General features: G+C 47.9%; 2 protein-coding genes across 2 annotated transcripts; one reads left to right on the plus strand and one right to left on the minus strand.

The window, feature by feature from the left end:
- The first annotated feature begins 1,480 nt into the window (after nt 1-1,480).
- On the plus strand, nt 1,481-6,837 carry ARPC5L (actin related protein 2/3 complex subunit 5 like). The gene is made up of 4 exons (XM_026712549.2): nt 1,481-1,713; nt 4,514-4,586; nt 5,322-5,498; nt 6,190-6,837. The coding sequence occupies exons 1-4, from the start codon at nt 1,550-1,552 to the stop codon at nt 6,250-6,252; spliced, it is 477 nt and encodes a 158-aa protein (XP_026568334.1). The 5' UTR covers nt 1,481-1,549; the 3' UTR covers nt 6,253-6,837.
- A 439-nt stretch (nt 6,838-7,276) lies between these two features.
- On the minus strand, nt 7,277-27,398 carry GOLGA1 (golgin A1). Its single transcript, XM_087914668.1, has 24 exons — nt 27,361-27,398; nt 24,359-24,635; nt 23,569-23,659; nt 22,791-22,865; nt 22,135-22,232; nt 20,544-20,576; nt 19,972-20,100; nt 18,314-18,483; nt 18,090-18,201; nt 17,710-17,805; nt 16,677-16,802; nt 16,216-16,311; nt 15,811-15,906; nt 15,617-15,712; nt 14,826-14,978; nt 14,200-14,295; nt 13,319-13,387; nt 12,768-12,870; nt 11,639-11,799; nt 10,542-10,700; nt 10,341-10,400; nt 10,071-10,217; nt 9,431-9,517; nt 7,277-8,738 (listed from the first exon to the last, which is right to left on the minus strand). The coding sequence occupies exons 2-24, from the start codon at nt 24,491-24,493 to the stop codon at nt 8,658-8,660; spliced, it is 2,469 nt and encodes an 822-aa protein (XP_087770794.1). The 5' UTR covers nt 24,494-24,635; nt 27,361-27,398; the 3' UTR covers nt 7,277-8,657.
- Between the last annotated feature and the right edge of the window lie 490 nt (nt 27,399-27,888).

Raw genomic sequence — 27,888 nt, forward strand, 5'->3', positions numbered from 1 at the left:
CTGGCCCTCCCTATTTTTATTGGCCCTTAGCCAGGTCATCCCATTGGCCCCTCAACCTGCGCATCAGCCAATGTCCTGCTCTTTCTCAGGCCTCTTCCCATTGGCTGAAAATGAGAGGTGTTTGAACCCCACAGTTTGCCCTTAAGCTGAGCCAAATTGGTGCCTTAATTGACATTGGGCTCTAATCCCATTTTTAAACAGAAAGCCAGCTAGGTGACTTTGAGCCTATCCCTCCCTCCGTCCCTCCCTCCCTCTCTGCCTAATCCACCTCACAGGGTTGTTGTTGTCAGGAACGTACGAAATGGAAGGAGTGTTAGATCTGTTCACCGCCTGGAATTGTTTATAAAAATAATAAAAGGATAAATAATGAATCTCAAACTTTGCAAGGCATCAGGCTTCTTATCCTTGTGGGATCGCTCGGTGCCCTTGAAGCAGGACTTTCCTACCTCCCAAGGACGATGGTGTTGGGTTGGGTTGGTGTACTCTATGCTCCCAGGTAGATCCCAGGATCAATTGATGTCGGGATCAATGGGGGGAATGTGTCTGTCTGTCCATCTATCTATCCACTCAACTTTCAAAGATAAAGATGAGACATAGAGATGGATGACTGCATGGACATGATAAAGATAGATAGGTAGGTAGGTGATAGAATAGAAAGACAGGATAGAAATGATAAGATAGGATAGACAGGTATAAGACCAACAGAGATATAGTTAAAATAGATGGATAAAATGGAGACTAGATTAGATGATGGATGGATGGATGGATAGATAAGATAGTATCTATCTATCTATCTATCTATCTATCTATCTATCTATCTATCTATCTATATCTATCTATCTATCTATCTATCTATCTATCTATCTATGGGACGTGCATAGGTGCACCAACTTGCCTACCGTCCCTGTCCTATTGTTTCTTTTATTTTTCTTATATGTACCCATTTCATGTATTCATAACTATGTTTATACTTATACCTGTTATCTTGTAAGCAATTGACAAATCAAGATAAATAAAAATTAAAATATGAATAGATATAGATATATACTTAGAGATGGATGGATAGATATAGATTAGGGAGAGAGATAAGGATAGAGATAGATGGATGAGAGAGTTAGATTAGATAGAGATGGATGGATAGATATAGATTAGAGAGAGAGAAAGAGAGAGAGAGAGATGGATATAGATAGATGGATAGATAAGGAGGTTGGGAGAGGAGAGATGATAGAGAGGAGAGATGATAGAGAGGAGAGCAACGGGAAAGAACGAACAGAAGCGAAACCGAACCCCATAAAGAAGACGGGAGGCAGCAGGAAGGAAGAAAGAAAGAAGGGTCACGTGACCTTCCACCCGTCCGAGGCGCCGCTAGAACTCCTCCCCAGCGGGCCACGCCCCAGCCGAAGCCCCTCCCCCCGGCCGAACGTCCGCTCCGGGCCACGCCCCGCCCTCCGCCGAGCCCCCCCCCCTCCTCCTCCGGGCGGGCGGGGTTTCCGCTTCCGCGGAGGTTCGGCGTGCGAGCGGAGCTGTTTGGCGCCCGCCCGGCGCGGCCATGGCGCGGAGCTCCCTCTCGTCGCGCTTCCGACGGCTGGACATCGACCAGTTCGACGAGAACCGCTTCGTGGAGGAGCCCGACGCCGCCGAGGCCGGGAGCGGAGCCGGCGCGGCCGAGGGCAACGGAGGGCCCGGCCCGGAGGTGGAGGCGGCGCTGCGGCAATATCCTTTCCAGAGGGGGGGGGGCTCCTCTCGTTTGGGGGGGGGGAGGAGGAGGAGGAGGCCTTGCCGGGACTCCAAGACCCATACGCCGCCCCCGATCCCTGCCTGGAAGGAGGTTCCCCTCCCCCTTCATGGCCATCCCGGGATCAATTGGGTCAGGCTCTCTCCCTGCCCGCCTGCCTATCGGCTGTCTCTATCGATCTCTCCGTCCTGCCTTTCTCTCTGTCCGTTTCTATCTATTTCTATCTGTCTCTTCCAGCTCTCCATCCCATCTCATCTCGCTAGCCTGTCTCCATTTATCTCTTATCATCTATCTAGTATCCATTTATCTACTTTATCCACTCAATGTATTTATCTCCCCATCTATCCATGCACTTATCATCCAGCCATCAGTGCTATCTTATGCATCGATGTATCTTTCTACCCATCTATCCATTCATTGTCCATCATTATGTCTCTCCATCCATCCATCCCAATCTATCTACTCTCAGTATCTATCTCTATTGTATCTATCTGTCTATCTATCATCTATCTCCAACTCCTATATCTATCTCTACATCTATTTATCTCTGTCATTTATCTATCAAATCTATCCATCTCTGTCTATATGAATCATCTGTATCACATCCATCCATTTGTCTGTGTCTATATCATCTTTCCATCCATTTTATGTATCTGTCCGTCGGTCTTATCATATCCATCATATATCTCACCCATCCTCCTGTCTTGTCTCTCTCATCCATTTCTCGTACCTCCCCCAACCTGAGTTGATATGCAGTTCCACCGGGCAAGTGACTAGACATTCATGCTGAGCGAGATTGCTGCTGGTTCAGGGTTTTGCCAAGTTTTCTTTTTTAATCTGGGTGGGTCACCTGGAGGTCATTTGTGTGTGTGTGTGTGCGCTTCCTGCTTGGAAATAGAGGAACCCCCACGGGCAATATTTTTTTTTACAAACTCCCTGGCTAACCTCATCCTCACATTCCCCCTGCAGTAAACGTCCTGCCCCTTAAGCTGTTTTGGCCGCTGGTGGTGCCCGCAGCCTCGTTTCAGATCTCTTGGCAGTTTTTTTATGGCACTCTGGCAACAGTCGGGTCTATTTCTATCCGGGCTTGATCGCTGCGCTTCGGGGTTTGCTTTTGGCATTTATACGCCCACCGGTTCATCCCTAGCCTGCCGGGGTCTTGCGTTAGAACTCCCTTTCTGGCTTGTCTGCCTGGATTCGCTTCTCTTTCTCTGCATTTTGCAGCGTGTCTAAAAGGTAGGTAGGTAGGTAGATAAGAGAGAGAGATAGGTAGGTAGAAGACAGAGAAAACAGATTGAGATAGGTGGATAGAAGATAGAGAAGAGAGAGGTAGGTAGGTAGAGATAGGCTGCAAATGCAGAGAAAGAGAAGCAAATTGTGTGTGTGTGTATGTCTTTATATGCCTTTTTCTTTTCCCGGGGCTGCAGGTTGAGGCCTGTCCTTGAGTGAGATGTGAATTTCACAGCCACACACGCCTGCCTCCCTCCCTTCCTCCCTCCCCACCCTGGCTTGAGCATCTAACGGGAATTGCTTGTTGTTTAAGGCGACAGAAGGAGGCGGCAGTCATAAAAGACATGTTGAGACAATGCTGGGCGCTGTGTGGGCATTTGTTCCCTGCGGTTGCCAGGTGGCAGCCTCCGTGCAGGATGGGCCTTGCGACTTTGATCTGCCAATTTCTTTCCTTTTTTGTAACTTCCGGAGGGCTGCTGAGACACCTTTAAAAAAGAGAAGAAAGAAAGAGAGAGAGAGAGAGAGGAAGGAAGGAAGGAAGAAAAAGAAAGAGAAAGAAAGACTCTTTGAAATGAAGGTGCGCAGCTTAGCCTGTGACCGAGAAACCTGGCAAGCCCCGCAGAGGTGAAATAATGTTACAGGATGGGTGGGTGGAATTTTTTTTTAAAAAAACCCCACCCCGGGGCATTCTCAGTGCACCAGGAATGACAAAGGCCTGTCCGGGCCGTGATGCCATGCAGTTATCATCATGTGCAGAATCTGCTTGGGCAGGAAGGGACCAGTCTGGCTGGATCTGAAGACACAGGAATGTGTGTGTGTGCGTGCGTGCATGCTTGTTTCCGCCAGCCGGGATCCATGAATGTCGCTCGGCCTGTTCCTGCTTAAGCCACGACAGAGTTGTAGGAAGGTGGGGCAACCAGGGCAGCCTGGAGGCTGGCAGGGCTGATTCTGCCTTTTTTTCAGCAACGCGGGAGGGGGAAAAAATGGACACTTACCCAGAGCGGAATTTAGAAAAATACCTCGGGGGCACGGTGGAGGGGAAGAAAAAAAAAAAAACCCCAAACCAACCAGGCTCTTTAGGCTGCGTTTGCGCCCACGCCTTGGCCAAGTTTAACCTTGGCTGGCTTTGCCGCGGCTTCGCTCGCGCGATTGGTTTATTAGGATTGTTGTGCCACCCAGCATACGGGGGGGGGGGGTCCCTTTCGTTACCGAAGCTACATTATCCAGACCCGTCGCAAATCTTTTCCCCTCGCCGCTCTCCTAGGAGGCGAGAAAGACGATGTTGAAAAGACATTTATTTATTCTTTTGAGATCCGGCGTTTTCTAAAACATAATAAGGATGACTTGGTTCTCCTAGGCGAAGATTTCTCTTCGATGTTGTAGCCTAGTTGTGTTGTACCTAGCCCACTGCCAGCCTCATTGGAAAGAACACTCCTTCCATCGCTGGCCTTGTTAGGGATTGTTAATATAGATGGTTTTGGGGAGGAGAGGGGGGAGTTTTATGACTGCACAACACAGCCACAAATTCCTTAGTTTCATTTATCCCACGGGAGATTTGCTTCGGGCTTTCCACGCAGCTTTACGGAACTCACCTGTGAACACCAAGAACCCAGTTGCAAAGGTATAAGATTTGTTTAAAAAAAAAAACTTTTTTTTCCCTCGTGTCTCGATGTAACTACCTGGCCTCAAATGCCATCCCCTAGTTCAGGGGTCCCCAAACTTGGCAACTTTCAAGGGTTGTGAAACTTCAACTCCCAGAATTCCTCAGCCAGCTATGCGTTGGGAGTTGGAAGTCCACAAGTCTTCAAAGTTGCCAAGTTTGGAGACCTCTGCCCTCGGTGAGAATTCTGGAGGGTAGGAAAGTCGGCAAAGATAGATAAGAGAAATAGATAAGGAGATTAGAGATGATGGATAAGATAAATGGATAGAGTTGGATAGATAAGATGGATAGATGGATGGAGATGATGGATAGATAAGACTGATGGGTGGGTAGGTGAATAAGATGGATGGATGGATAGATTAGATGGATGATGGAGTGGATGGATAGATGATGGATAGAAAAGATGGATGGGTAGATGGATAGATAGATGGGTGGGTATATAAGATAGTTTTCACGTGAACCCAGCCACTTGAAGGTTACTTAGGGGATTGGAGAGAGCTCATTCTTCAAAGGAATGGCATGCCTTAGGTGTACAGGTGCTTGTTTAGTGGCCATTTGAAGTTACAACGGCACTGGGGCTGATGACTGTTTTTCACGCTTGCGACCGTTCTCTCTAAGAGAGCGGATTCAGAGAATCCTTCTGGAGTTGGGACGGCGCTGGTGGCTTCACCCGGCTTCCGTTGCCTTTCCCCTCAGGAGCAGGCCCAGGAAGTGGTGCTGAAAGTCCTCACGTCCTTCAAAAGCAGCGAGATCGAGCAGGCAGTCAACTCCTTAGACAGCAGCGGCATCGACTTGCTCATGAAGTATATTTACAAAGGGTTCGAAAAGCCGACGGAGAACAGCAGCGCTATACTCCTCCAGTGGCATGAAAAGGTACGGGGGCCCCCACCCTAAATTCCTCGTTCAGGGCCTTCAGAGTTGAAGCAGCTTCTTGACGGTGAGAGGGACGATATATCATTTTGTGAAATAAGCCCATATCGCTGCCTCCACCTTGTCTCAGCATGACGTCCTATGAAAAGGTAGCTGTGCAGAAAGTCTAAAAGTACTTTTAGACTTTTGCTATTTAAAAAAAAACCTTCTGACCCAGCTCCCCAAAGACAACAAACCCTCTGAAGTTACCTCCAAGATTCCTTTATTAGGAGTTTCTCTCTCGCTGCAGGCTAACAAGTCCATCCGGCGGGGAGATGAATAGTTGTCTACCACACCTATTCATTTCCGCCCCCTGCCTTTGATCCCCAGAGCTAAGGTGGAGCTTCGCTAACAGTGGTGGCTCTTCCGTCCCAAGGGCCGGCCCATAGATTTCCACTGCTCTCCTCTCCTCTGCCTTCTGTGTCAGGCACTGGACCCAGGTGTTGTCCTCCTCCTTATCAGCCACCTCCAGACCTGGGGCGGGGGCTGATTGACTCTCCATCTGAGGGCTGACGGACGGCCCAGGCTCCCCTCCCCTCCCTCTCTTATTCCCTCTTCCCCCCTCGGAGCTCTCCTGTCGCCCTAACGCTGATGGGTTCGTTTGGGGAGTCCGGCCGACGTGCCGCAGCTGCTAATTTTCCTTTTCTCTTCTCAGGCCTTAGCGATAGGTGGGCTTGGCTCCATCGTCCGGGTCCTCACCGCACGGAAAACGGTTTAAAAAGTCCCTCGACCCGAGACACCAAGAACATTTTTGGGGGGAGCCGGGAAAAAGACCTCCCCCACCACCACATTTTGGCTACTTCTCCGAGACCGGCAGCCTCCCACCCGAAACCCAGTTGGGAGAAGGAAGGAAGGAAGGAAAGCTGGTGCCTTCGTTTGCTGGAATCAAGAGCCGGGAAGACGGGGAGGCAGCCTGCAATTTTGTGCGGCACTGAAAGGGGAAAACGGGGGTGTGAGTTGCGTTGGCAACCAGATGCCCGTTCCCTGAACGGCAGCGTTGCTGCTACTGGGGCCCAGTGAATGTTGCGTGTGGGTGTGTGTGGGTGTGAAACTTTTAATTTAAACAGTAACACATGTCTGCAGTGGGGGGGAGGGCATGGGGAGGGGGTGGTGGCTGCGGTGTGAGAAGCGGAGAGGTTTGGGGGCGTTACGGGAAGGCAGGTATTCTCACCGCGAGGGGGCTTTGGGGGGATTTTTTTGTACATAATTAAAAGAATCGCCGGGCTCAGCGCGGACGTCGGTTTCATGTAAAGTGCCTGCTGCTCTGTAATTAAAAATAAAGTTCTTGGAGAGTTACTTTAAACCAGCTCTGGCTGATTGCTTTGTCTTCCAGAGAGAGAGAGAGACCTAATGGTTCCTTAAACGGAATCAGATTAACAGAATTGAAAGGGACCTTGTAGGTCATCTAGTCCAACCGCCACCCTACACCATTTCTGACAGAGGGCAGTCCAGTCTCTTCCTGAAAGCTTCCAAGGATGAAGCTCCCACACAACTTCCAAAGGCAAGCTATATTCCATTGAATACAGAATACCAGAGGCGAAAGGGATCTTGTAGGTCATCTAGTCCAACCCCACCCACCCAAGCAGGAGACCCTGGGATTCCTTTTTTTTTTTTTTTTACGACTGGTTCTGTGGGCTGGCTGGGTGTGGCAGGGGATGGATAGGCGATCACCGAACCAGTTGTTATACCCACCAAAGGAAGAATTAAAAACAAAAAAAAGGTCAAGAATCACACCTCCGGGGTTAATAATCCAAAAAGAAAGAAAACCTGTATTGCACCACAAATGAGGTCTCACTCAAGCCATCGCGCATCCATCGTTAAAAGAGTCCATCCATTATGTACACAGAATTGAGTGGCCTCCCCAAAGAAGCCACCTAAGGGCTTTTCCTATAGACACCCAACCCCCCGCCCTGCCCCAACCCCCGGGGTTACTTTAGGGTCTCTCTGTACAAGGAAGGAAAAGTGCATCCGTTTGCTACAACCCGTCGCCGCCTTGCTCGGCCCGCTTCACCGCTCAAAAGGAAGGCGGGTGAAGGCCAGCTCTTCTTTTAGAGGGTTTACCTGAAGACCCCAGGCCTCAAAGGGAACCTCTGGCCAGCCGTTTCCAAAAGCTGGTGGGAAAAAAAAAAGAGACTAGCTGCTTAGCAATGCGCAGGAAAACAGTGGCGCGGGACTGCCAAAATGTCCTCTTATTTTTATCCCCCAAAGAAAGGCCCGCTGCAACCTTTTCATCCGGTCTCTAAATAGTTAAAAACACGGCAGTTTTTATTTGCTCAAAGTAGGGTGGTTTTAAGTGGGTTGGGGGGAAAACGCTGCTGCTTTTAAGTTCGAACCAGCTTTGGGCGCTTCCAGGGTATGAATGTACCCATTTGAAAAAAAGAAAAAAAAATTTTTTTAAAAAAAGCAGCCACACGGGTTTTAGGAACGTCCACGCTTCCTTGCGGCTAAGGAAGAGCGTGGCTGCAATTAGCCTGACTTTGCCACTCATCGCTGGGATGACTGTCGAGGCAGGAGTTGGGTGGTTTTTCGGCTGCCACGCCCGTCCAATTTCCGTTTCCTTCCCCACCTGGCCACTGATGCATCCGTTTATTAGTTTAAAAAAAGCTAGAGCCCCACAAAGGCCTGTTTAAAAACCGTTTTTCTTTGAAGAAGAAGAAGAGAAAAAAATAAAACTTTAGAACTCCTCCAAACCCTTGGCAGCCTCAACGGAGGCTGTTAGTAACCTTTTCCTGGAGGGTGTAGTGTTGATAAGTTGAGCGCGGTGGGCAGGATTGCTTTTCCATCCTCACTAAGGACTGCAATGCTGCCAGAAAGAAAATGGGAAAGACTTTATCCCGGCTGGATGTCGCTGGAGAGGTTCGTGGCTTGCAAAAGTCCCAAAAGGCACCTTTAAGATCCTGCCTGCAGTAAAACTCGTCCCACAAAAGCAGCGGGGAGAGAGGCCCCCCTTTCACAGGTCAGCTTTGTGTAAACTTCTTCCTCTAACCCCGCAAGTTCGTGGCGTGACGTCACCATCAAAAAAACCACCGCAGTCGGGTGCATCTCTTCATAGGGGAAAGAACAACCACTGATACCACCACCACCCTCCCGCCAAACCCAGCCAATCAGGAGCCAGAACCGTCTTCAGGACCACATCATCTTTGGGTTGGAGACGGAAGGCCGGACGCTGCCCCTGGGAAGCGGCTTGGAACCGAACCAGGACATCTGAAAGACGGAAAGGTCAATAATTGGGAGGAGTGGTCACGATTCTCGGGAAACGTCCAGGGGTGGGACTCTACCTGTTCGCACCTATTCGCTAGAATTGGTTGTTAACATTCTAAGCAGTTCGGAGAACCGGTTGTTGGAAGAAATTACAGGGCTAATCCTGTAAGGAAGGCAGGAAGGAAACATTCTGGTGTTGCTTACAGAAACTGCCTCTCCGTTAACCCTTATTACATTCTTGGCAGGACTAGACTTCCTGTCTCAGGAACTTCTCTGGAGTTCTTTTCCCCTCCTTTATTGATACTTTGCTTGTGTGGAGTGACCATTCAAAGTTACAGTGGCACTGAAAAAACTGACTTATGACCATTTTTCACACTTACGACTGTTGCAGCATCCCCACAGTCATGAGAGGCCAGGTGAGGAGATGCGTGCCTCAATGTGAGTGATGTTGAGTTGGCCACGCCCAGCCAGTCACATGACCACCAAGCCACGCCCACCAACAGCCACGCCCACAGAACCAGTTGTTAAAAAATTTGAATCCCACCCCTGGAAACGTCCCTCCTACCTGCTTAAGGGGTGGCGAAGACGAGAATCCCCCCAACCTTTGTTGGCTTTGGAGCTATCTTTGAGCCATTCCTATTAGGCACGACGGTTCAGGATCAGACCTCAGTTCAGATTTATCGCTGGCCCCTTACCTTGTACTCCAAGGTTTCCTTGACCATGTTTTCTTCCTCTGGGGAGAAGTTGAGCAACACGGACAAAGCCTTGATCAAATGAAGGGCCTGGAACACCACCAGAGAGACCACCAGGTTACCAAAAACGGATCGTTTTTTTTTTTTTTAGAAAAAGGTAAATTGGATCGCTGAAGTAAGTGAGGGACAGCTGACCAGAAACCAAAGCTCTTAGCCTTAAAAAAAATCAAAAATCAATTTCTCTTCTGAATTCCCAGCAGTGGCTTGCGGGTCATTTTTCATGGACCTAAATTATAAATGTGCCAAAATTTAAAAGTGCAATGTCCTTCACTCTAAACCTTTACTGCAAATGGTCCAGCTTTGAGGCGAGGCTGTACAATTTATAAACAGAGGTTCCTCTGTCAAGGTAAATAACTCATTTTCTTCTCAGGATTGGTCTTTTCTCACCTTCCTCTTATAAGATCCTGCAAAAAGTAGAAATCCTTACCCTGAAGAGGATTCCCCTGCACAAAAGCCATGAAGATAAACTAAGGTTATCTATATCTATATCATCTATCTATCTATCTATCTATCTATCATGTATCTATCTATATATCTATCTATCTATCTATCTATCTATCTATCTATCTTTTCCCCCTTTTACCTCTGATTCCCGGCAGGACATAAATTTTAGCACCACGTGCTTCAAATACTCGAAGTTGATCTCTCGGGAATCGCTCAGATCCGAGTTGTTTGTTACAGTCAAACCAGCCGTGGCCACTTCAGGGAGTTCCCCATCAGGTCTAATTTTCTGAAAGGAGAAAAAAACGTAAGTAAGCCAAATTGCAGTCAGTCAGCAGAAGCAGCCTGCAGTACCTCCCTCCAACCACTGCGCCACCGCGGATAAATTTTCTCTGGAAAGGTTGATACTCACAAGCTCTTTCTGCAAGGTTTTTTTCAGCTCTGCCATTCTCTGCTGCAGCTGCTTTATCACCTAGCAGGGGGGAGGAAAGGAAAGACAGCCCATCTGAATTAACCTTGGAATAAAAACAACCCCTGAGAAAAAGATCAGTAGAGAAGACAACGGACCAGGATTTTTTAAAAAAAGAGGTACCAAAACCAACCCAGTCTTCACCTTGTTTTTTTCCACTATCTGCTGTTCCAGGTCTTGGTTCTCCTTCTGGAGTTGGACTGCCTCTGAGGAAACCAGTTCTCCGTTGGCTTCCAGCTCTCCATCTTCCGAAAGGTGTAACTGGTCTTCCAAAGCCATAGAGGCTAGTTCTAACACCGCAGCCTGTACAGCAAGAAGGAATTCAGTTCAGTTATCCTGGATATTTTCTTTTTTTGTAAAGCAATGTAAGAGCTCCTCTAACCCACCAGGGTAAGATTCAGCGGACCGTCTGCATTTGAAAGATAAGGGTCGCTCTTTGAAAGGCAGCCCAATCCACCATTTTGGATGGAGGGCACTACTGGTTTGAAAGAGTCCATTGTGAGAAACGGAAAAATAGCCTTATTGGACTACCAGAGTCCATAGGACTCAGAAGGATAGCAGGCCCCCCCCCCACCCAAAAAAAGGCTACACGAACCAAAGTTTTAGACAGAAAGATTTCAACGTGTATCAGAACTATTTGTGATCCTGCTAAGCTGTTACTGCGAAATGTGATTTTGCAAAAATACGTGGTTTTGAAAGCCGTGAGAAATCAGCCGATGGAGAGAGGTTTGAGATGTACGGGGGGTATATGTGGAGACGGTCTGTCAGTCAGGAAGGACAAGGAACTAAGTTGTGAAATGTCTTGGGATGAGTTCAGGGCCGCTGGCCATAGCTACTCCTTGCTGGACTCAGCTCTGTTAGTGGACCTCATGGCAATGGGTTATTGATAGAAGTTATGACGTTCATGTTCCAAGTTGCTCATGAAATAAACCTCTGAATCTTAACGTACAAATTGGTTTTTTGCATTGCTCTCTCCTGTTTCTTTTATTGGGATATTTTTTATGACCCCGTCTGTGTTAGAAACCGACACCCTTCTCTCAACAGGAAGGTGGAAATTTGACACCTCCTGCCCCCAATTGACAATGCAGTCCTTTCGGCTGTTCCAAGAAGATGGCCACCCCTCTGAGGTCACAAATAAATACCCCTAGTAACCACGGATGGTTCTCCGAGAGGGTTAAGACAAGGGCAGCTTCCAACCTTTGGGAAGTCCACAGGAAGGACTTCTTTTGAAATTCACTCACTTTCTTCTCCCTGGCTAGCAGGCATTCTTGCTGTTCCTGGAGCTGAGCCTGGAGAGCCCACAGCTGCTTTTGCAAGGCGGCCTCCTTCTCCGCCGCCTGGCCCTGGCACGCCTCGAGGCTGGATTGCAGCTGGTGCATCTGCAGCAAAAGCAGGTCATGACCTGGAGAGAAAGAGACAGAGATGAACCCTGGAGTTGGGGAGAAGCTGCTTCGGGGCTCCCGTTACGGTGGGATAAAGAAAGACAGTGCGCAAAGAAGGCAACTTTCTTGAGGGTAGTAACTGTAGACGCTGGGGATGGAACTTCAGGTTTGCCGATTGTGAATATTTACACGTTTAAATCCTCTTATTAAATCCTCTATGTATATTTATGACTATCTCAGTTTCTACTCCTTTCCCAAAATCAGATACGAGTGAATTCTTTCGTCTGTAGGAATCCTTCCCATTCTTTTCTGGAGAGAGTGTTTCCGGTGCGCACGGAATAAACCATGACGGTGTTGAGCTTGGGTTATGAATTGTTGGGCAATGCACAGGAAACAGTGACTGCCATCTCTGATTTAGGATGTTCACACATTGGGGAACAATGGTATAAGGGGATAGAACGGAGATAGATTAAAGATAGATAGTTATTAACCATAAGTAATAAATAAAATAAGAATTATGCATAATTTTATAGCTGTAAATAATGCACGAATTATTGCCATAAGAGAATCACTACAAATTGCTGTTGTTGAGTGATATTTTTTTTGATGTTTTTAATGTAATAAAAGTTTAATAAATATAAAGGAAAAAAAGGGAAAACGAAGGAATTTAAGATAAGCAATTTATAGATTAAATGTATGTCTTTGCACAAATTATATATATATATATATTTGTAAATATGCACAAAAGGTAGAAATGTATGAGATTGATGACATGTATGAGATTAAGGTAATGATTATCTTTTTGTTCTTAAAATACGTAAAAGACTAATAAAGGTTATTTAAAAAAAAAGATGTTCACTCAACACTGCAAGCTAAGCTGGGGCTCCGTGGAAGTGAGAAGGCAGACGCACCCAACGAGAGATTTTGAGAGAAGCCAAAAAAATAAAAAATAAATGCTCTCTGCATCGGTGCTGGCGAATAGCCTCACCTTGCCTTAAGGATTTTGCCTCTTCCTCCCATTTCAGGGAACCTTCTGTTTTGGCTGCAATCTGTTGCTCCTTTTCCTGTAACAAGGAGGTCAGATCTGCCAGCTGACCAGAAGAAGGACAAAAAAAATAGTGTCACTTGTTGTCAGAACGGGATGCCACTCTAAGCGTGGTCGCTATGATGCCTGGTTAAAACCCATCCTTCAGTTTCCTTAGAAGCCTGGTCTTGTCTCATCACTTGCACCTTCTTCCTTGTTCAAATTTCATACACCCTTCAGGTGTTTACCAGGGTCAAAACTTCGCCTGAGGCTAACGAAGGCTGCATTTTTAGTTCTGCCCCCCCGCCCCCCCCAGCTGTGGTGCAAGAGGACAACGAGGCCACACCCACCCAGCACCCGGGCAGAAAAACCCTTGCTAAAATTTTTGAAGCTGCCTCGAGCCACCGGCTGTGCGTTGCAAAGTCGGTTAGCCAAAAGGTTCCACCTCCTGCCTGCCACAGGCCACCGATCTGGGCTGAATGGCTCCTACCTCCAAGCCACGATGCGCTGCCTACCTGCTGCTGCAGCGCCTTGCTCTGTTTCTGGGCCTCCTCCAGGGCTTCAGTGGTGCTGCTCAGTTGTGCCTGCCAAGCAAGGAAGAATTCTGGGATCAGAAGGCAGATCGTTCCCGGTTAGGTGCAAGCAGGACGGGGATGAGATCCCCTCCCCACTCCCCCAGAAATGAACCCCGACTCCAAACCAGGGGAGACATTTCCCTCGTGCCACGGGTCAGAACGGTAGTCCTTGACTTACAACAGTTTCCCTTAAGAACCAGGTTACTAACGTGACAACTGCAGGGATTCAGTGGTTAGCCACTGGGGCGAGAAAGGTTGCGAAATGGGCCAAAATTCACTCAATGACCTTCTCACTTAGCGACAGAAATGTTGAGCTCAATGGCGGTCACGAGTCGAGAACTATCTGCATTGGGGGTTGGGCCACCAGCAATTTTTCTTTCCCACCCCCCCAACTCAAATTAAGTAGATATCTAGAAAGACACAGGTGGGTGGATTGATAAGTGAAAAGAAACAGAAAGACACAGAGAGAGAGGGAGAGAAAGAAAAGGAGAGAGAGAAAGAGAGAGGGAGAGAAAGAAAAGGAGAAAGGAGAGAGAGAGAGAGAAAGAAAAGGAGAGAGAGGGAGAAAGAGAGAGATAAACAAAGAAAAAGGGGGGGAGAGAGAAAGAGAGACGGGGGAAGAGAGGCAGGGGGAAGAAAAGGTGGGACAAACAGCTGAGCGAATGGAGCTGGTGTTCTCATCCAGTGACAAGAAAGAGGGGGGACAATGAAAGTAGCCCCTGAAGGGCTTGGGGTCAATGACCCCAAAGGCCACAATCCCTGCTGGCACGCTGGACGGAGCCTCCCCCACCCCCCCTAGGACTAAAAATCTTGGCTCCCACCTTGACTCTTTCCAGGTCAGCCTCTCGGCGTCTTAGGGAACCTTCCAAATCTCCGCTCCTGTCCTTCAGTTTGGCGTTTTCCTTCTCCAGCCGGTCCTGCGAAGGGAGAGGAAGGCAGATGCAAACGCCCGGAGGGAAGGACGGGGCCCCCTCCTCATCGCCCCCAAAGTCACCAAGAAGAGCTAACAGGCACGAGGTGCCAGGGCCAGAGGTTGGATTCAAGGTGTGTGTGTTTTTTAAAAAACTACTGGTTCTGTCGGCGTGGCTTGGTGGGCGTGACAGGGGAAGGATATACTGCAAACCCCCCCCCTTCCCTCCCCACCCCACTAGCCTGCTTTCCAGCTCTGTTCTCCTGGGCAGGGCAACCCAAGGAGACCCAGCCGATCCTCCGGGACCCAACGGGTGGCAGAGAAGAGATATGGGGCTGGCGGGGCCAGTCAGAGGTGGTTCTTTTGCTGGTTCTCTGAACCACTCGAAGTTTCCTCTCCTGGTTGTCCAGGACCGGTCAGAACCGGCTGAATACCCACCTCGGCTCCAGACCACCACAGTCGCGAGGGGAGGCTGGGGGTCAGAGAGAGCTTTGAAAGGGAAATCGGCCGGAAGAGCAAGGAGGAAGGCGCACTCACGGACTTCTGCCGGGCAGACTCCCTTTCCAAAGTCCGGGCAGCTTCGAGGTCAGAAGCCTCTTTTTCCAGCTGTTTCACCTGCTCCATCCACTGAGACTGCATGGCAGAGAGGCCTTCCTGGGATCGGGCCCGCTCCGACTCCAGATCCACTTGCTAGTGGGAGGGGAGGAAGAGGAGACAGAAAGGAGTTAAGTGGGGGAAGAGAAGGGGGAAGGGAAGGAAAAGAAGAGAGAAAGGAGGGAGGAAAGAAGGAAAGGAAAGATGAAAAGGGGAGGGGAGGAGAGGAGGAAGGGAAGGAAAAGAAAGGAGAGAGGAAAGGAGAGAGGAAAGAAGGAAAGGAAAGTTGGGAAGGGAAGGAGAGGAGGAAGGAGAGGAAAAGAAGAGAGAAGGGAGGGAGGAAAAAGAAAAGGAAAAGAAAGAACAGAGGAAAGAAGGGAAGGGAAGGGAAAGGAAAGGGGAAAGGAGGAAGGGAAGGAGAAAGAAAGAGAAAGAGAAAGAGAGAGAGAGAGAGAGAGAGAGAGAGAGAGAGAGAGAGAGAGAGAGAGAGAGAGAGAGAGAGAAGAAAGAAAGAAAGAAAGAAAGAAAGAAAGAAAGAAAGAAAGAAAGAAAGAAAGAAAGAAAGAAAGAAAGAAAGAAAGAAGTTAATTCTAACACTCCAGGGCATAACTGCTTAGAAGAAGAATCTGCTTCACGGAAGACTCGAAACAAAACGGGATTCCGGAGGATGATTCAACTCCCGCCTGGGGCAAACGGTCCCCACCTTCTGAAACGGGAGCCTCCCCAGCGCTTACCAGCTCCTGGACCTGCAGCTCCTTCTCCCTGAGCCCGTCTTGGCTCTGGGCCAGGGCCTCCTGGGCGAGCCGGAGGGCTTGTTCCAAATCCTGCAGCTGCAGAGGAAGGAGAGGCTGTTCTCCCTCGGCCTCCTGCCGCCCTTCGCTTCCTCCCTCCTGCCCCGCAAAGGGTCCCCGGGAAGCCCTCGGTTTACCTGCTGCGACCTGCCGGCCTGGAGGCTCCGGTGGGATTCTTCCTCCTCCCTCCGGCCGGCTTCTTCCGTGGCCAGCCTGCACTTCAGCTGGTCAATCTGGAGAGAGTAACACACACCTCTTGCAGGGGGAGCCTTCCCTCCAGGAAGAGGGGGGGGGGGACGGCCCAACACGCGGCCTGGGACGGAGGCCTTGCTTCAGGGAATAGGGGCAAAGCAGTTGGCACTCAAGGCGGATTTAAAAGGAATCTCTCCCACCTTTACCAAGCCAAGAATTCCTCCCCCCAAAATAATAATAATAATAATAATAATAATAATAATAATAATAATAATAAGCCATGGAATCTGTTCCTTTTTGGCCCAACGAGACTCTCGGGAACTGGCAAGATCGATTCTGCATGATTTTACCTGAGTTTCGAGGAGATTTAGGGTCTCCTTGTGACTGGTTTGGGCTGCCAGGAGCTCTTGTCGAGTGTCTTCTAGGCTCTGCTCTAGAGCACTTTTCTAGAAGGGGAAGGAAGGAAGGAAGGAAGGAAGGAAGGAAGGAAGGAAGGAAGGAAGGAAGGAAGGAAGGAAGGAAGGAAGGAAGGAAGGAAGGAAGGAAGGAAGGAAGGGATGGATTAGCCAACCTGTCCCTCTGCCAAATTTGTGGGGGGCTCTTCAACTGTGTCCACTTGAGGTCTCTGCCTCAAGGTGGACTTGAGTTCACTTCTCTTGAGGTTCAGCCTTGAGTTTCTATCTATCTATCTGGCCCTCACACACTGGTGGGACGTAAACCCTGTGACGTCTGAAGACCCGTAAGACTCTCTCAGAGGGTGGCCCGTCTCAGCTGACCCCTCTTCCCGCCGCCCCAATCCATCTCCACTCACCTCCCTGAACAGCTCCTGGAAATGGTCATCCCCCGAGAGGCTGCCTTCCAGTCGCTTCTCCAAGACGGCCACCTTCTCCTGCAGTTGGTCCACCAGCTGCGTCTTCTCCTCCACTTGGGCAGCCATCTGTCGGAAGACACACAGAGGAGGTGCTTGGCAAGCCCACTGGCTAGAGAGGCTGTAGGGCAAACCTGCCCTGGGAGGAGGGGCAAAGCCTGCCTTCTCCGGCCTGAAAGACGTTGGGTGGTCACATCAGACCTTCTTCCTTAAATTGAAACAGGAGCCAGCCGTGTGCAGCAGCAGCTGCCCAAAAAGGCCAACACACTTCTGGGCTGCATAAACCAAGGGACAGAATCAAGACCAAGGGAAGCGTTAATCCCACTTGGTAAGGCCTTGGTAAGGCCACACGTGGAAGACGGCACCCAGTTTTAGTCGCCAGGATGTAAAAAAGATGTTGAGACTCTAGAAAGAGCGCAGAGAAGAGTATCGAAGAGGGTTAGGGGGCTGGAGGATGAAACATGCAAACAGCGGTTGCCGGAAGTGGGTATGTCTAGTCTGATGAAAAAAAGAACTAGGGGAGACATGATAGCAGTGTATTCCAATATCTCAGGGGCTGCCCCAAAGAAGAGGGAGTCAAGCTATTCTCCAAAGCCCCTGAAGGCAGGACAAGAAGCAACGGGTGGAAACTAACCAAGGAGTAGAAGCAACTCTCTTAGAACAATCCCGTGATCAAAATTCAGACACTTGGCAACTGGTTTGTGCAATAAACACAAACCCATGGGGCAAGCCAGATTCACTTAATGACTTAAAGGAACAGCAGGGGTTTGCTTAATGGCTGTGGTTGTGCCGTAACGGGGGCAAAGCTCCCTTTAACAAACGATGCTCGCCTAGCGACCTCAATGTGAGGCTTGCTTGTATCTGCTTTGTCTTTGTTCGTTTGTCCGGTTCATGGCCTGGCCGTTCCTCGGAGCCCAAAGCTAAGCAGGGGAATCCAGAGGAAGAGAAATCCTTGCGTCAAAAACGCCACGTTTACCTTCTGCCTTTGCTCTTGAAATTCCACCTTCAGGGATTGGTGTTCTTCCTGCAGCACGCCCAGGTTCTTCTCCGCGCTAGAGGCAGCCAGCTGAGCCTAGGAGATTCGAGCAAAAAAAAAAAAACGGTCCTGAGATCTTCTCCGGGACATCTGGTGATACCAAGGTGGGTATTCAGCCGGTTCTGGAGACCCGGTAGTGGAAATTTTGAGTCGTTTGGAGAACCGGCCAATCCCACCTCTGACTGGCCCCGCCAACCCCATCTCTTCTTCTCAGCCTCATAAAATTTGTGTGTTTATATTGAAACTAAAAAAAACTTATTTGGGGAAAGAAAGGAAAAAAAAGAGTGAAGGAGGAGGACGCTGGGTTTCACGCAGCTGACCTTCTGCAGATCTACCGACAAGCGCTGGACGCAGGATTGCAGCTCTTGGCTCCGTTCTTCCAAGCTGCTGACCTTGTTTTCGGCGCGCTCTCTGGCATCTTTGAGCTCATCCCTGCGGTGGGAAGGCAGGAAGAGAAACTTTTGAGCTGCAGGTCAAATTCAGAAGCCCGAGTCCAGCTCTGCTCTGCTCCTCGGCCAACCCAGCTCACCCCGTCATCTCCTACCTTTCCATTGTAAGGTCTCCCTGCCGTCGTTGCAATTCCTGGACCTCTCTGGCCAAGCGTGAGGACGAGTCCTGAGCGGCTTGCAGCTCGTCTCGTGTTTGTAGCAGCTCCTGGGTGGAAGAGCTCAGTTCTCCCTCCACCTGGGCCAAGGACTCCTCCTTTTTCAGAAGCTGCGGGTTTAACAAGGAACTCTTTTATTTTTTTAAAAAAATAATAGTTTATTCTAAGAAAGGTTTTGTGGTTTTGTTTTGTTTTACAATAGAATTCTTTATTGGCCGAGTGTGATTGGACACACAAGGAATTTGTCTTCGCTGCATCAGTTCTCAGTGCACATAAAAATAAACCGTTATCACCGTCATCATAAATGCATTCATCGCATTAAAGTGAAGAGACAAGCTCCAATTTAAAAGAAAAAGAAAAAAACAATTAAAAAGGGTCTTAGGAGAAAGAATTACACCCATACACATAGTCCCAAAGGTGCTTTTCTTTCTTTCTTTCTTTCTTTCTTTCTCTTTCTTTCTTTCTTTCTTTCTTTCTTTCTTTTTCTTTTCTTTCTTTTTCCTTCCTTCCTTCCTTCCTTCCTTCCTTCCTTCCTTCCTTCCTTCCTTCCTTCCTTCCTTCCTTCCATCCATCCATCCATCCATCCATCTATCTATCTATCTATCTTTCTTTCTTTCTTTCTTTCTTCCCCAGAGGCAACTGGACTTTCTGGTTTTTCTTTGAAGACATTTTGCTCCTCATCCAAGGAGCTTCCTCGGCTCAGAGCGAATTCTTGAATGCCGATTATGATGATGTGTGTAAATGACATTTAGAAGGAACACTTTCAAATGTGAGATTCTTAACACGGGGGTGGGAGGGGGGTCCTCAGCCCAGCAAACACTGCCAACTTGGATAAATTGTGACAGGGAAAATGATAAAGATATTGCAGGTTGACACAGACTTCAGATAACCGAGTTTGGGTCATGAAATGTCTGTAAGGAAACAACCCAACTCAGAGAGCACCAAGGATCCCACAGTTGTCGTCCTCCTCCTCCTCCCCAAATCCCATTCTCTTCTAGCGCTGATGATGTTACCTAGTTGGGTCATGAAACGTCTGCAAGGCAGCAACCAAGCTCAGAGAGCGCCCAGGACTCCTAAAATCATGTTGAGCTAGAATTTTTTTCCCCAAATAGTTTACCCCGAGTCTTTTGAAAAATGCTCAAGGAGATACTCAAGTTGGCCATTTTGGTCAATGTCCAAAGGAGACTGTTGACATGGCGATTACAGAGTGGGGTTTCCCCCCCCACCTGTAAACACCTAGAGATGGGATATTTTACAGTCAAGACCGAGAGTGTCCAATCCGCGGCCCTGGGCAGCTAGTAACGCAGCCCCACAAGATCGTAAAAACGTAAAGGAAGCGCGTTACAAAGTGTGTCAAACGGAGCCTTCATGGTGACTTGCATTCAAAAGAGGACGGAATGAAAGGGTTTGCCCACCGATTTGCGGGGTTGGGGTGGGGAAGAAAGGAAGGCACGATTCAAAGTAGAAAAAAAACCCCAATATTATTAAGAGTGAGCATGGTGCATTGGGGGCCAGAAGCCAGAGCTCCATCAAACCACATCCCGGAAGAAAAGGTGGAAACTCAGCCCAAGGCGCCCCAACCTGAAGGAAATCCTCACCATGTGCTTGATTTTGGCAAGCTCCTGTTGCTGGAAGCCTTCCAGCTCATCGATCTCATCCCTCTTCTGGAACAGATTCAAACTCTGCTCGCTTATTTCTTGCAACTGGGCCGAAAGAAGCCTCCTCTCCTGTTTTAGCAGCCAAGGCACAAGAAGGATTTTGCGGGGTGGCGGTTGGGTGGGGAGAGAAAACGAAGAAAAATAAGGAAGGAAAGTCTCGCGTTCAGGGCCAAACCTAAGGAAGTTTGAAAAGATAGGTAAGGAGGGGGAGACTCCTGCAGGTGTTTAGGATCTGGAAATCCAGTCTTAGGAGATGCAACATTTCTGAAGGGGACCACAAGGATTTGGAGATAGTCCCAAGGCTGGATCACTTGGAAACAGTGCTCTGTGGGCCTTCACATCCACCCTAAAATCATTGTTTCCTTCCTGCAGAACCTCTTAGAGACCCAAATATCCCCAATCTGAGCCCCCACCCCGTCTCCTTCCTCCCCGGTGTGGATGAGTCCCCCAAGGCCTGGATTCTAGAGGTTCCCATGTTCGCCCATCCTCGGGTTTCAAAGCCAGCTCCTCACCTTTTCCAGACGGGATAGTTTTTCCCGCCACTCCTGGAAAAAGAGAAAGGGACAACTCAACATCAGCATGGCTACTCGGAGCGCCAGCGCGAAAGAGGCACTCAAGGACTGGAAAGACTCAGTGAAAGAAAAGGCAAGGAATGGGGTAGAGACCAGCAAGGCCCACAGGAAAGAGCCTCAATGCTCAAACACCTGCTCTGACATCATGAGAGAGAGAGAGAGAGAAAAAAGGTGCTTATGTTACATCACAGAGAGGACCTCCTTCCTTAAAGGCACAGGCATTATTTACATTAGAGGTGGAGACCCTCTGACAGCTGTATACAACATAATTTCATTTTCATGTATGTCGGTTAGCGTACAATCAAAGTGACAGGGAAGTCATTCTAACTTCTACCGTTTCCCCGAAAATACGACCTGCCCTGAAAGAAAGCCCTACTTCGATTTTTTTACATGTACACCCAATATAAGCCCTACTCCCAAAATAGGCCCTAATTAAGATCCCGCCCACTCCAGAGTATAAAAATTAAGCTAGGGTGGGGATTGTGGGGGTGGGGGAGCTGCCCTCCTACTTACCTTTGGACAGGTGTAGCCAGGGCCTCTCACACCCCGACACCTGCCTTGCCGGCCCATTTCTTCTGCAGCTGGCAAGGCTTTCCTGAAGGCCTCTGGAGCTGAGAACAAAACTCTGGATTGATCTGTTATCGGCTTCAGGAAAGCCTTGCTGGCTGCAGAGGAAGAAATTCCTGAAGGCCTCGGAGAACAAAAAGGAGGCCGGGGGCGCGATGCATGCAAGTGAGGTTGGTTAGTGGATGAACATCCCCCGAGAATAAGACCTGGTGGCAAAAAATATATATAAGACAGTGTCTTATTTTCGGGGAAACACAGTAGAGGTGGAGACCCTTTGAGAGCTATATACAACCTAACTTCATTTTAAAGTATGCTGATTGGTGTACAATCGAAGTGACAATGAAGTCATTCTAAGTCTTGAGTTCTAGGCATATTTCACATTTCTTAATCGCCCATCGTCCTCACAGAGAGAGGCCCTTTCAGAGGAGAGAGAAGCATTCCCACAAGGAATTCTTAAAAGGACGGGAAAGGGGAGGTTTTTCTCCCCCGCACACAGCAGAAATTTAGCAACAGAAATGTTGGGCTCCATTGTGGTTGCGGTGAGCCAAGAACTACCTGCGTGAAACTACTTCCAAGTGCACATGGAATAACAGCTGCAGCAAAGAGAGGAGAAGCAGAGGGCGGAGCTCCCTACTTTGGGGCTGGATACGTGACAAAGTCCAAGGGACGTGATGTGCAAGCATTTCCTTTGGCCACCCCTGGAAATGGAGATGGAGGGGAGAGGGAAAACAGACCCCAGCCAGGATATTGGGGGCAAAGTTGGAGATAATAAAGGGACTCTTATTATTTGACTGTGTTGCCTTTGTGCCACTCCCTGAGTCACCACACATGGTTAGATCGCTTTCCAAAGTTATTTTTCCCCTGGGAAAAAAACGGAATCCAGGAGAAATCCGTCTCTCTCCCGCATGGTTTTACACCACCTTCAAGGCAGAATTTCTGGTGACATTTCACAGACAAAAGCTACCTGGTCTTTCTTCTCCAATGCCAGGTTCATCTCTTCCGTCATCTTGCCTAGGCTGGCCTGGTGGGTTTCGTTCTGCTCCTGGAGTTTCTTCACAAAGGCTGGGTGGGCGACAACAGAAGGCATGAATTGTCGCGTAAACCGGGTCCGCGACGGGTCACAAGCCGGCGTACACGGAGTCCTTGACTTACGACCGCAACTGAACCCGAAATCTTGGTTGCTAAGCGAGGCAGGTGTTAAGTGAGTTTTGTCCCGTTTTACAACCTTTTTTTTTTTTTACCGGCGCTGTTAAACAACTCCGGCTTCCCTGTGGACAAAGGGATTTGTGGGAACCCTGGCACACTGCAGCGGTCATAAATATGAATCAGTGGCCAAGGGTCTGAATCGTGATCATGTGGCCGTGGAGATGCTGCAACGGGCGTGTGAAAACTGGTCATAAGTCGCTTTTTTTCAGTGCCATTGTAACTTTGGTCACAAAATGAATGTCAAGTCAAAGACTACCTGTAGTTTATGAAAGTGAAATAAGGCAACAGCCCAGCAAATAAGCAGGCTCCATATTATCCTAAGAACAATGCTGCCCCGTGCGATATTATAATTTTAACATGGTTCTTCTGAGGTTTCTAAGGCTTTTATCAAATGGGAAATAACAGGTAACATACAATCTTGATGTGTCTCTAACGCGTTTTCAAGCTTCTCCTTGATCTTCTGCAGGTTTCGGACCTGTTCAGCGTAATCTTAGTGGACGGACGAGGTGGCACCAACCAGTTATGGAAAGACAAAGGGAAAAAGAAGACGGGAAATCGATATTTTAAAATACAAATGGAAAGGAAGAATGGTTTTTACCGTCTTGGAATCATAGCCTCCTCCAGGCCAATTAGCAAGGGTATCACCATCGTTACAAATATGAAGGCAGACGAGACAGAACGGAAGGTAAAATAAAACTGCCAATAAAAGGAATATTTTACCCATGGTGCAAGGGAAGGGGCAGGGTTTTTTTGAAAGCCTCTATTCCCCACCAATGTCAAGCCTGAGTGTCAGATGCGGAATTACTACGGACTTTGCCAATTTGATGCTTTGCTAAATAAAAGAAACTGTTTTGGGAGATGGACTTTGCTCTTTTCTTTTTAAACGGGTTTCATCATCACCTGACATTATTCTGGATCAATACAGCTTCTGGCCCATTGGGGTAAATTACAAATAGCCCTTTCGGATACTTCAACGGGAGGAATCTCCCAGAGATCACCCACCATTCCATCGTGCAATAGGAAAGCCGCAGCTACGTCGACCAAAAGTGTGGTCGGAGTAGAAGAACCAGTAATTCGCAAAGCGCGTCCATATATCAAGACTATTGGATCTTTGAGATCAGAGAAATGGAGGAGAGCATCTATGTTTTTTTTAAACTAGTCCTAGACCTCTTCGCACGACAAAAAAACATACCGGATAGCTTAACTTCTAGTTTCCGTATTTGTTCATTTCTTCGGTACAGTTGGGATGACAGGTCTTCTCTGGAACTGCTGCCATCAGATGGCTTGGTAGGAAGAAGACACATTCAGGTTAATTTTGGGAATGAGCCAACCCAGGACAATGTGATAAACAGGTTTGGCTCCTATCTCCCTTTCCTTTATTTCTTTTTATCTCAGCTTTACTATTTTTATCAATAACCTAAAACGATTTGAAATGATTTCCACCACCCCCTTCTTGCACCTGGCATTGGGTGATAATACTCTCTCCTCCTGTTCCTTTTCTCCCCACAAAAAGACAACCCTGTGAGGTTGGGTTGAGAGTGAATCATCCATCCGTCTTTTGTGCCTAAGATGGAAGTAGAACTCATAATCTCCTGGTGATTGGCCCAAAGTCACTCAGCCAAATTTGATGTCTAAGGTGGGACTAGAACTGTCTCCTGGTGATTGGTCCTAAGTCAGGACTAGAACTCACCATCCCCTTGTTATAACAGATTTGAAAGGACAATGAAACCAACTCCCCATGGACTAATCCAGAAGTAAATAAAAAAGGAACACGCTGACTCATTTCATGTTTTTATAAACTTCCTCAACAGATTGGTTGAATCCTTTGCCAATGTTAAACGTTAGTCACGCTAAGTAATATAAAAAAAAAAAATTCTCTGGGCTTTACCCAAACAAGACTCAGGTTGTTGTCTTTTTTTAAAATAAGTGATTTTTTTGGTCACTGAAAAGGTGTGTTTTTGAACGCCGTCTCTGACACTTACAAAATCGTCCCCCGACTCTGCTCCTGCGGACGTGACGGATTCTTTGCTGACCGATCTGGGCATCCTGGCCAGCCCTCCAGGCCGTGGGGCAGTTGCAGCCTCATCGGCGATCTTCTTTTTCAGTTTGGCAAACATCTTCTTCCAGCTAGGCTACCTGGCGTTCAGAAATCCAAAGCGCTTCACTCCCCACTCAACTCAAATGGCCCCCAGCAAGGGGTGGCAGAGATCTTCCATTCAGTCAGTTCTGTTCCCTCAAGGGGCTCATGATCCAATTGTGCTGGGACATTAAAAACAAACAGAAGACATTTTTGGAAACTGGACAAAACACACGCGCAGATCAAGGTATTTACAGAAATCAGTTTAAGGCTCTATGTACAGAATAATCAACATCTGTTTGACTGTAGTCCTTATCCTAACAGAATTTTATGGACTGCAAGCAGTTTAACCAATGAGGACGCAGGCTGGATCCAATTCTTTGCTGTTCCTTTGATCATCTATTTGGTCCTAATTAAGTATTTCAATCAGCTGGGGGGGAAAAACATTAAGAAGGATCTCATATTAAATGAACATAATACACATTCAGCAAGGATAGCTTAAAATGAATTCGTCTATTAATTTAGGGCACAGAACTATTCCATAATTGCCTTTATTAGTTTTACAATTCATGGCAGCAAACATATCCAACGCATCTTCCTCCTACAATAGCAACCCTGTTAGGTGAGTTGGGCTAAAAGGGAAGGACTGCCCCAAAGTCACCCAGCTGGCTTTCACAGCTTGGATTCATAATCTCCCTCTTTCTAGCCTGGAGCCTTAACCACTAGACCAAACTAGCTCCAATCAAAACTTGTCAACTGAATCAAAGTTCCTTGTCCATTTCCAGTTGGTTGCTTCTTTCTGTACAGTTAATACCAAAAAGAAAGGATGTTTCTTCACGACCCGAAGGAAAAAAAATCCAGTTTTACAACAACAAAACGAGGTTTGTTAAAATCAAAAGAGCCAACTGAGACCAAAAAATCAAAATAAAAATCACAAAAAGCATTAGAATATATGGAAGATATTACTGTATGGCTCCTTCTCAACACCTTTGGTTTTGCCGGTTTGAGATATCAGAGGGATTCTGACATTGAGGTGCACCAGGGTTTAAATAGCAAAAATAAACCTATCAATGCAGGATATATCAGTTTAAGCAGAGCCTTTTCACCAAGCATATAGAGACAATAAACTTCTCGTGAGCTCAGGATATCTTCCTACCTACCTGACACCAATATAAACCACTATGAATAATTCACTGTGTTCCTGGCAACTCTTCCAAAGCCGTCTGACGCTAAATACTGCTGCACTGAAACATGGAGCTCTTATCAGAGACCAGAGAAATTTTGACCAAAGGGTCCTTTTGCCATACTATGCTAAATATTACTATATCAAGACATTTAGTGGTGTTTGTAAGGTATAGAAACCAAACATTGAACACTTGGGAAATAATAAGCATCAGGAATGAAGCATCCCTTGGAGATCACAGTTCCACATTTGGCATTCTCTATCTCATTCTGAAAGCAGCAGAACTAATGGCAGTGCGAAGCTTCATTTCCAAGGCCTTAAAATGCACTCCTCTGTTATAATGGCAGTGCTGAAGGAAAGCAGGACGGTAAAGCAAGATGACAATGGGGAAAAGAAGGAATTCAAACGGGCTCCTGACGCTCACGTGCACACATATTTATGCATGTGTATCTCACACACAATTTAACTCTCTTCTCTCCATAGATAGATGACAAATATAGATAGATAGATGAATGATATAGGTAGATGATAGACATAGACAGACATATAGCCTACAGTAACCCACAAACACATAGCAATCCTCTTATACGTGTGTATACACATATACATGCCTGTGTGTATGTGTATATGTGTGTGTGTGTGTGTGTGTGTGTGTGTGTGTATGTGGCTGCCAAGCCTGACATATACGATTAAGAAGAACCCAATGCACAAGCCTGAGGATGGCAGATGAGATTCTGCCGAGGTGTCGCTATAACTTTAAAACCACAACTATTAGTACGTGGGAAAATACCTGAAGAAACCTAAATACCATGCATACATATATACACACACAAACACTGAAACTCTTATATTTATATAAGCACACACACAAAACATGTAAAACAGCTATACGTATTATATATATATATATATATATATGTGTGTATGTGTATATGTATATGTATGTATATATATGTATGTATGTATGTGTGTGTATATATATATATATATATATATATATATATATATATGTATGTATGTGTGTGTATACACCAGTGAATGTGTGTGTGTGTGTACACATACCTACGCAGATGTGTGCGTATGTAGTGTACACACACACACACACAGATACACACAGAGCAAACCCTCCTAAAATTACCCGGGGGGGGGGTCGGGGGGGCTGCCTTCGCCTAGGCCAGGCAGCAGCAGCCAAGGGGTTCAGGGCGTTGGCACCTGGGCATGATGGAGACCCCCAACCCAAGTGGGTTGTTGTTTAACCTGTATGGTGGGGGCCTCGTCCACTTCCCCCCTCCACCCCCGGAGACCAAGGCAGCCTAGGAGAAAGAGGGCTTAGGAGAAGGGGGAGACTTCCCTTCCCCCTCCCATGCACCCTAGTTGACCGGTTACCCCAAGAATTCAAAGCCTCCGTTTCCCCTTATGGAATCTTCCTGGTTTCTTTGTTACCGTATTTACCCTAAAATAAGGGCGGGGAAAAAAGGAGAGGTGCGCTCCAACAGAGAAACCTGACTACCGTAATCCCTGGACAATCCGCGCACAGGCTTACCGAACACTCCCCCACCCACCCCCTTTTCAAAAGGGAGAAAGCCAAGCTGGCTTAACGTTCAGTTTTTAACCGGCGACCGGATAGCCCGAAGCGGCCTACCGGGCCTCAGTCCCCCGAAAGGGGAAAAAAAGAGAAAGAAAGGGAAAATAGGTCACGAACGACGCCGAAGGAAGGGACTCACCAGCTGATGGTGACAGAAGGGACACCTCGACCAAGAGCGGAAGCGGAAACGCCGTCTGGGTCTGATTAACCGCCGGCGGAAGTGACGCAGAAGGAAGGAGGGGGAAAAAAAGGGGGGGTGAGCGTTGGTTCCAAGGGGGAGTGGCCCGGGAGGCCGCGCCCCCTCGCGTGATAGGGAGGCGTAACGGTCAAGGGGGAGGTGGGGGCGTGACGTCACCCCCTCGCCATCCAAGGAGGCCGGGGCGCCCGCAGCGCATGGAACGCGCTGAGGGCGGGCGCCAGGTTGCAGAAGGTCTGGCTTTAAGCATCCTTTCCCAGGTCTTGGGACCAGGGTTTGCAGGGAATGTCAGGGCTGAATCGTGGACACTCAACTGCAGGCCACGATGGGTGGTGGAGTCATGCTTCCCACTCAGCCACGCCAGCCCCCCAAAAACCCCTTACCATTTAAGGCATCGATCTTTAGCAACATTTCAGAATTGGCATTTATGCATCTTAAAAGGAGACTGGCGAGGGGGATTCTGGGAATTGG

The sequence above is a fragment of the Pseudonaja textilis genome, chromosome 17, assembly GCF_049901715.1.
Source record: "Pseudonaja textilis isolate UNSWEBS1 chromosome 17, rPseTex1.2, whole genome shotgun sequence".
Lineage (NCBI taxonomy): Eukaryota > Metazoa > Chordata > Lepidosauria > Squamata > Elapidae > Pseudonaja > Pseudonaja textilis.